This window comes from Chanos chanos, chromosome 3 (genome assembly GCF_902362185.1).
Source record: "Chanos chanos chromosome 3, fChaCha1.1, whole genome shotgun sequence".
In the NCBI taxonomy this organism is placed as follows: domain Eukaryota; kingdom Metazoa; phylum Chordata; class Actinopteri; order Gonorynchiformes; family Chanidae; genus Chanos; species Chanos chanos.
In genome coordinates, this window is record NC_044497.1 from 44,682,966 (window position 1) to 44,692,775 (window position 9,810).

At 39.1% G+C, this 9,810-nt stretch overlaps 1 protein-coding gene across 1 annotated transcript in view; it reads right to left on the bottom strand.

Annotated features, from left to right (window-relative positions):
• dnah12 (dynein, axonemal, heavy chain 12) overlaps window positions 1-4,526 on the bottom strand; it is a 28,023-nt gene extending 23,497 nt beyond the window's left edge. The window contains exons 1-12 of the mRNA XM_030767928.1: window positions 4,426-4,526; window positions 4,192-4,279; window positions 4,032-4,058; window positions 3,643-3,832; window positions 3,263-3,335; window positions 2,908-3,066; window positions 2,597-2,792; window positions 2,125-2,313; window positions 1,796-1,949; window positions 1,528-1,619; window positions 1,256-1,434; window positions 26-161 (exon numbers count right to left, since the gene is read on the bottom strand). Of these exons, the coding sequence (XP_030623788.1) occupies window positions 26-161; window positions 1,256-1,434; window positions 1,528-1,619; window positions 1,796-1,949; window positions 2,125-2,313; window positions 2,597-2,792; window positions 2,908-3,066; window positions 3,263-3,335; window positions 3,643-3,832; window positions 4,032-4,058; window positions 4,192-4,279; window positions 4,426-4,526 (1,584 nt within the window). The remainder of the gene's footprint in view (window positions 1-25; window positions 162-1,255; window positions 1,435-1,527; window positions 1,620-1,795; window positions 1,950-2,124; window positions 2,314-2,596; window positions 2,793-2,907; window positions 3,067-3,262; window positions 3,336-3,642; window positions 3,833-4,031; window positions 4,059-4,191; window positions 4,280-4,425) is intronic.
• Between the last annotated feature and the right edge of the window lie 5,284 nt (window positions 4,527-9,810).

Genomic DNA, 9,810 nt, shown 5'->3' on the forward strand with positions numbered 1-9,810 from the left:
AATGAGACAATCCTCCAAAGCTCACCATTATTTTGCTATTGAGCTCTTCAATTCCTTTAGTTTTTGCATGCTCAATAAAAGCGGTCATATTTGTCATGTCTTCTGTCGTATTTGACACCATGAGAGCATTATCTTGAATGGTCTCAAACTCCTGACAGATCCTAAGAAATACCAAATTATACTCTCATATTGGTAAAACGATACAAAAAAATTAAATAATAAACACAGCTTCAAAACATTCAACAAATAATACTTTACTAAAACAACCAGAACGACATTTCTTTAGAGCCATTCCTATTACACGTCAGTATATTTCCTCTGTGTCTAAGTGAAATGGTGTCATGATTGATGATCAGCTATCATTCTCCAACCAGGTTGTGCCGGTCTTCCAGTCATGCCACTTTGCTCTTTACAACATAGGGAAAATCAGGCCCTACCTTACTCAGTATGCCACCCAACTCCTGGTACAGGCCATGGCTATCTCTCGGCTCAACTACTGTAATGCCCTTCTAGCGGGTCTCCCAGCATGCACAGTGAGACCCCTACAGATGGTCCAGAACGCAGCAGCGCGTCTGGTTTTCAATCAACCTAAGAGGGCACATGTCACACCGCTACTTATCGACCTCTACTGGCTAACCATAGCCGCCCGAATCAAATTCAAGTCACTGACGCTCGCTTACAAAGTGACTTCTGCGTCTGCACCCATCTACGTGAACTCACTAATACAGGTTTATGCTCCTTCTCGTCCACTGCGTTCCTTCAAGGAACATCGTCTGGCATCGTCATCCCTACACACAAGGCAATCTCAGACCGTTCTTGTTTGTGGTTCCCCGATGGTGGAACAAGCTACCCACTACCATCCAAACAGGGGCATCCCTCTCTATCTTCAAGAACCTCTTGAAGACCCACCTGTTCCGAGAGCACGTGCTCTCCTAACAACTATCACCTCTAACCCCCTAACATGCCTTACTCACACCTGAGGTGCTCTTCTATGCCTACTCTCCTCCCTCTATCTTGAAGGAAACTCGCACTTACTACTTATTGCTCGCACTTAGCGCCTACTCTCAGGTCTCTCGCTATCCTGGCGCTTGAATTGTTTCCCACTTGTAAGTCACTTTGGATAAAAGCGTCGGCCAAATAAATGTAATGTAATGTAATGTAATGTAATGTTGCTAGTAGAGCACATCAGTGTAAGGCAAGAAGATATGAATATTAGTCAAGTTTTCAGAAAATAAATGTTTTCAAGGGGTCTTACTGTTTACTGTTCTCTCTGTGCATGTTGATCAGTTGCTGTATGAGGATCTCTGCAAAGGCCTTTGCTTTCATGGCTAGGTCCTGTTTTAACTCTTCACAACCTAACCACACCATGTCAAAATGAGCTACAGAGGGCAGGCTGACAACCTCCTTAGACAGAGAGCGGAACTCCTCCACTATCTGGAAAGTCATTCAAAATCAATTTCACACAACACAATAAATACATAAGAACGCTGAAATCACACACACTGTAAATGACCTTTGCAGTCCTACCTGAATGTACTCATTAAAGCTGTGCTCCTCCTTGATGAATTTCTCAACCCGTGCCTTGGCTGTCCCATTTACAAGCCAGTCATAGCTGTCAACTGCATGATATTTAAGTGATCAAAAACAAATAAATGTGATTCCTCGCTATTCAATTACATCACAACTAGCAAAAAGAAAAAGAAAATTATGTTAATGTTAGTGTGTAATCCATTAGCTATAGCCTTACTTTATCGTAACGTTCCATAGTGACATTCAAAAAACAAAAAACCCTCACCATAATGCTGAAAGTGTTTGACTGGCTCCACAAGGTGTTTCTCCACAGCATTCCTGAGTGTGGTCTGAGCCCATACCAGAATGTGATCTGGCAGTTTAGCATCTACAACTGAGGAGTTAGTCTCTGCCAGGAAGGACTGAACCGTTTGAACATTCTATGAAACATCGAATATATCTCTATTCAGTTTCAATACACGGACCCCTTGCTATGTCATTTAAACACAAAACACTAAACACACATACAAATATGAAAAGTGTTTAGTTACTTAAGAATACTATTAATTTTCCCCAAGTTTGTAATAACTCCCTTGAGATTAGTTTGTCTTTAACCTGCATGGTACTGGAAATAAGATGAATCATTTCTAGCACAGCATCCTCCAAATCCTGGAAACTGGGGTAAAGTTCTATCTTCTCATCATCAGCAATTAGATCCATTTTGAAGAGAGGTATTTTGTGAGCATCAGTGGAATCAAAGAGATGGACAAACTCTGTGACGCTCCGCTCAACCAGTGCCTTTAGCTATGGCCAAGCACAGACAGAAAACATGTCTTTATGAAAACATGGTGTTGTCACAAGTAAACATATCGCAAAAGCTTACTGAAAAAAAAAGGCAGCCTGGTTGCACTTTGAGCAAAGAAGTTGATATTAATAAGGCTGTTTAGCAATGATTTTATGACTGAATTACAACACAGTGAGGGCATGATGGCTTTCACCTGAAATAAATGTTAAAGAACTTGTGAAATTAAAGGTATTTCATCTCAAACTGAAAACATTTATGGTGGAATATCATATATACACTCACTTGATTGGAAATAAGGGTTGAAGCACAGTTGTAAAAGAAGTCAAGCTTCTCTGCTTTCACGTTTTTGAATGTCTTCTTGCTGGTGAGCAAGTTAATGACCTTGGGGAACCAGGTATTCATAATCTTTTCCTCTATTTTCTCACACTCTACAGCCACTTTGTTCTTCAGATTCTCACAGTCCACAGGCCCTGTGGATCTTCATTCAGCAGTCTCAGTTGAGTTTAGTGCACCGATTCTCATTTTCACTTATAAATTGTGTTCTTTAAAACTAAAGTAATCAGGCAATATATTAGTTCAACTTCAATACACACCTGCAGTCTGAGAGATCAACCAACAGCAACTGAGAAAATGTTGTGTGACAAATATCCAAAATAACTCTCATAACTGGATGCAGGATATGCAAGTTCTCTTTGATCCTCTTACGATTCCTGACAAAGCTGTCATGCCAAGGCCTCGAGAAGTCAAAGGATCTGCAAAGAGACCTTTATTCAAATCTTGTGAATGATAAACATTTTCCCCCTCATATTTGTGCATTCCTTATCTGCCCTTCATTGTTGTTCAGTTTTAAGATTTATATTTCTTTAATTGACAACTTTAAAATATTCTGCTTGTGTAGGTCAAGGTCAAGGTCAAGGAGTAAAGTGTGTGTTTTATACTCTGACTCACTTTTTGGATGATAGAAGTCTTTGTCCATCAACATCTGATCCTTTAATTTCTGGTTTTCGGAGCACCATATTTACTTAGGAGAATACAACTTATCGTTAATGAAATGAGACAAAAACAAAACCCAGAGAACACCAACCTACCAATATATATATTGACTAACACAGCTCTCATCTTAAAACATAAACTTAAAAGTTGTGAACTGAAACATTTGAGTTTATCTCTGAAAAGAAACTACAACTTCTTTCAATTTGTGGTCAAATTCTAGGAACATACAGGGATATGTCTACCAACCAGAAAAACAAAAAAGGTGTGGGAAAAGGTCTGTCTATGACTGGGCCAACTGTGGATCTGATGCACAGTACCAAAGATGGTGGTCCTACCTTTGTGTTCGTTCATGCATCTACTGTAGTTCTCTCTGACCTCTTTGCACAGTTCCTCCAGCAACCCCTGCTGCTGAGGCCCTTGGCTAAGCTGCGGAGGCACGAGTGTCAACATAGAATCCAACCACTGCTGCTGGAAAGGGGCAGTGGGCCTGCGCTCCACAAACTGCTTCAAACGCATGTAGTCCAACTGCAGGAAGCACAACAGGAGGACGCAACTGATTCATATACTGTGGGGAAAACTTCCGACCCTCATCGCTTTATGCACATGGTGAAAAATTCTCCAAAGGTTATTACTTCAAAAAGTGACCCTAATAAGTAGTGTGGTGATAAAATCATTATCTGCCTGTTAATGATCCAAAGGAAAAAAAAAATGTTGTGGCACTTACATATCGTTTCCTGTCTTCCCCACTCATCTGCATACAGAAATTTCAAGATATCTCTCAGTCAAACATAGGACATATATTAATCATGAGCAATAACTGTAATGAGGACTTCAGGAACTATATTGTACATCGATGCTGTTTAAGAAAAACGTTCATAGCCTACAATAGAGGGAAGCTCTGGATCAGCTGACGGACACGCCACCGCCTGTGCTTCCATTGCTTTCATGTAGTCTTTCATGGCTTGAGCAGCGCTGAATGAGGAATGAGATTCATTAGGGTTTTGCTCTATTTTGTTTCATTTTATTTTATTCAAAGACGGCGAGAGATCACCATAGCTTACATTATGTCACGCAGTTCCAGCTTTGGTGTTTTATTTCCTCTGCAATGTAGTATTAGCCTGTTCACCTCCCTTTTTTCTTCGGATGGTTTGGGCCCAGTTTGGATAGGAGGTAAGGTACTGTATTTCCCTGGGCCATCTTTCACGGGTGGCTTAAGCATTTCAGGCTGAAATAACGCACATCGCTGTTAACACTACACGTGATAGGCAGTATTCAAAAATAGTTTAAGATAGAATGTGAAATATCAGTATCTGCTCAGTGCTGTGCCAGGGCAAATTTAAAAAAGAACACACAGACCAAGACCACACATAAGGATCACACGACTGGAAGGTACCGACAAACTTTACACAAACAGCAAAAAGGGTTTTCTGTCTTGTCTAAATGTCAATGTATAGGGTAGTTCACTTGGAAGAGACTTGTTTTTAGTGCATTCTTACCGTTTCTCTTATTGTTCATTTAAAACTTTGTTGCGGTCTCAAGCAGTACCAACGTACTTCAACATGCAGACACTGGTAAACAGTTCGGTTGCTATAGAAACAGTAAGGCGAGGGAGGGAGGTCTGAAAACGGAAATGGAGCGGATACGCAAAAAATAATCGTGCGCTGTATGGAGCTAACTGTAAAGCTGGGTGTATACTTCCTCACTTTGCACTCTGAATGGACGTCGATTAGGCCTATATTGTGATTTTGAATGATGACCAAACGTCGAGATAAAATATTTTATGGCGTGCAATGTAGAAATCAGCAAGTTGAATTTGCAGCTGTTTTATGTTTGGGTGTTTTAAATGCATTTTGTCAACACAACACTCTCGAACACTGAATGCAATTTATACCGTCTTAAATGCGACAGTTTGATTGAACTCAGCCAGGTATACAGAGATTACAGTGTTTCGAAAATAAGCATAATTACTTTATAACTGTAAAAGGGTTATGATATCGTTGAGACAGAAACATCTTTTAAAATAAGGCCTCAGTGTAACATTTGTGCGAAGTGTCTGTCCGTTCGTTCATGTATCATTATATCATGTATCATTATATCTGCTGTACACGTCACACTCTTCGTATCGAATATAGTCCTCATGGCTGTTGGGTATCAGGTCGAAACTGTTAAATACTGGAGCTCTAAAGCGCAAAGGACCCAAGTACTCATTGATTGTTAGCCTACAAAGGTGTGTCAGGCCATGTATCTTCTATGGAGAACACAACTGATAACACCATTACCAATCCCTGAGTTTAAAAAAGATCTTGAAAATGTACGAAATGTTCATTTAATCAGTAAATGTCCAAGTGAGTTCCATACACTGCATCTTCTGGTAAGACTGGACAATTATTCCTCTTTTGTTACCTATTCACATCTTAGGTCCTCTAGACCTTAACACTATTTAAATGGAGTTTACAAATAAAAAAAGAAACTGCTCCAATGTTATTATTACCTCTATTATTTACCTCTGTTATTATTATCTCTAAATTTGTCTATTTTTACCAGTCTTGCTTAGATAGTCTTAAGAAACGCAGAGCAGAAAAAGATTAAATAATTTTTTGCATGTAACTGCAGAATTCTTTGTCTATTCTTTCTATCTGAGCCTTTAGATGACTCTAGATGTGTACTGAATACATTAGATATATGAGTAAAACTTGATATATAAGTAATACATCCAAGCCACATTTTTAATATTCTGTGAGTACTTTTATTTCCCCTGTGTGTCAGCTTAAAAACTCAACTGCACATGAACACTGTTACTGACAGTTTATCTGGTTGCCTTTTGTCTATCTCTCATTAGTCTACTTAATATTGCCTGCCCTTATCTCTCACCTGTTGTGCTGCCCTCTGACACTGCATCTGTCTTTTCAGTTTGTCACCCCACATGCCCCACATCTCAGACTATATCTTTAGAGCATCTTATCATCCCATCTTTTCTCATCCTTTTGTCTGTATCTGTCTACTTCTCAGTTTGTCACGGCTGTGTTTGACTTCATACCTGATATTTCACCACAGTGTATCGTCCTCTTTTTGATATAATCAGTAGGCGATTTGTGGGGGGATGAGGGGGGAAGCCATTCCCCTTGTTAACAAAATGACCAAAATGCATCCCCCTTGTTAACCTGCCGTACCCTTATATACTCAGTTTGTAGTGTCAGTGACCATTGGGCCATCCCCCCTGTTGAAAAATAACAAATCGGCTATTCAATATAACATTGCAGACATTATTAAATTAGATGTTTACTATTGCAATGCTTACATTTACACACCTTTTGCAGTCATTCAGCTCTCTGTGAGTTTGTATTTTCTTCTCATCATCATTATGATCATAGTCATCATTATCATCATCATCATCATCATCATAAAATGATTGTTAAAAACATTAACCTTATTTTCATGGTCAGATGGTTTGTGTATCTATAGCAACCATAAAACACCTCACTTGACTCACACGACTGGTGGTTTCCTTCCGAACAGCATCACACTTAACCTGTTCACAGCCCAATTGTTGTGGCTCTGAGGTTGTCACGGTAACAGCACTTGAGTTCTATTTGTGAGTCACCCTCTCCATACACCCACTGAGTGTTTTTTTTTTTCTGTGGGATTTTCTGTATGCAAATATGACTACACATTTTGACCAGAATTAATGAGACTGTTTTGATGGGGACTGACAGAAGTTAATACTTAATATTGTACTCTACTGCATTGTACTCTAGCTTAGTTATTAGCACAATAGTCAGGACTGGTTTATATGGGCGCACATATAGGTTTTGATTGGTTTGGGATTGCATTATTCATTCTTATTAGGATCAATGTTTAGGACTGTATGTCTGAGCTGGTTTGATGGTGATTTCGGGGGTCAGACTTGGCTTACACTGGGTTTACAGATTAGTATATGGACACAGGTCTGGAAATGCACATTCTCCATTGGGCACATCTGCGTGGTCATAGGATATATTTATTAATTGACTAATATACCTACACTCCACTGACTGGCTGACTAGAATGATTCATTAGGGAGTTTTTCCTTGCCACTGTCGCCTTGGGCTTGCTCACTGGGGGTTAGGCACTGATTGCTGTAAAGCTGCTTTGAGACAATTTTGATTGTAAAAAGCATGATACAAATAAACTTGAAACTGACTGACTTACTGTCTGACTGAATGAATGAATGAATGAATAAGGGAAGGAATGATGGAACAAAGGAATAATTGAGTGCACTTGAACACATAGAGGCATTTTCCATTTCCTGTCTATTAAAACAAGCCCAAGTCATTACTGTATGGTTATAATGTACTACCTTAGATGTATTATTCATCATGGATCACCATGGCAACAGAGTGGCCGGTTCAGTATTAGGGATGTTGCAATTATGCAGCGGCCAGCCTGTTTAATCAGCATGTGTGAGAGAGAGAGATTTCAAAACTGAGATTTCATCCCTTTCAGACAAACACTTAGCCAGGCTGAAGACATATCATAAGACAATTAGATTAGAGTGACAGTAATACACTGAGCCAGATTCACCTGGGTGAGAAGGGGGGCACGAGGAGGCAGATAGATGGATGTAGAGAGAGAAAATGAAAGAGATAGGTAAGTAAATAAATAGTAAGTAGAAGTAGATGAAGAGAAAAGAGAGCAAAGATGAAAAAAGGGTCTGAGGAGCATGAGTTAGAGCTTTGAGTCAAAACTTCCATCCTCTCCATCTGCAGCAAGATACTTCCAAAGCCTATCTTTCCTTCGTACTTACACACACACACACACACACACACACACAAATTCATTCACACACACACATACACACACACCCCCTCTACTGGCTCTGCTTAGCAGAGAGACAAAAGGCAATTAACGTCAACGTCAGAATTCATCTGTGATCAGTTTGACTAACATGAAATGACAGATTGTGGAGTATGGACTGGAATACTGAAGCCAGAGGTGCATGCGCGTGTGTCCACACTCACACACACACACACACACACACACACATGAACGTGCACATACACACACATATACACACACACACATAAGTACACACACTCACGCACATGCGCGAATGCGCTCACACACACACTCCTCTGCTGCTCAGGACCTGAGAACATATGTCCTGTGTGTAAAACATACACTGAAACTTACACTTAACTGTGTGTTGAAGCAGATTGCCAGCCCAATACTTCATTAGTGTCATGAACACCATTCCCTGCATCTATCAAAGCACCCTCACATAACCAAGCCAATATCACACTCAGTGTCCTCTGAGCCCCATAAGACCCTCTAATTAACCCGATACCACAAACTAATATTATAAAGACCATAACACTCTCTAATCCTTGAGGCCAGCTTGCCATTATCAGAAAATATTAGCCTACATGAAATCTGCAGAATATATATATTGAATGTTTACATATAATATGACATGATATGATATGATATGATATGATATGATATGATATGATATGATATGATATGATATGATATATGATATGATATGATATGATATGTCAAAACTTTACTTGAAACCTTGAACTTCTAGGTTTATTACCACAGTTCAGGCACATATTGGTATTCCTGCATTTTCGTATGTACAAATACACATTACAGTATCAGTGCCCTGTAAAACTTTTTTTCCTCAATAAACCTAAAACGTTCAGTCTAAAATTCCTATAATCATCCAGTGTTCTTATATGAACCCCCAAACACAAAACAGATACATCTGAAAATGAACAACAGTACTCATATCCTTACAGTTCTTTAAACCTGAAGTGTCCAACATATGTGCAACAGAACATTTTCTTGTTCCAAAAATTGCTCTGCCTGGGGTTTTGGAGGCATTAAGTTTAACAGCATAAGTTGTTTCATACAAATATGGCTGTGAATTCAAAACGCTTCTGTAGCACATATAAGCCGATAGTTAAACTTTTCAACCTGACAAGTCAATACACAATAAACTCCAGACCCAATGAAGAATGCAAAACTTTACATTCTTAACCATAAAATCTTATAAAGACTTATGTCTACAGATGAGGCAGAATATAACTGAGTAAGAAAGAGAATTAACATAAGCAAAGACCAAAATGGTTAGGTATTACTGGACAATGTTATAGCACACACTGATTGCTTAAAAAAGAACACAAGAACACACACAAAAAAAAAAAAAAACTAAAAAAAAAATTATGATAAAAGAGTATAACCCTAACCCTAACCCAGCACTCAAAAGGTCACAAACTGCTGTGGAACACACACAGTGACCTTATGGAAAACTTTCTAAAGACATGCTTGATGGTTAGGCTTGGTTTTCAGTCTTTGCTTTTATGCTCTCCAAGCATTGCAGATTACCATCATTTGAAAAGAACACTGAGCCAGGAAAGGCTCAAAGCTTAAACTCAGTGACCAGCCATTGATGCTAAACAAAATGGATATTTGTCAAATTCAATAACACAGAGAGTGAAGATTAAATCATATTCACTTGA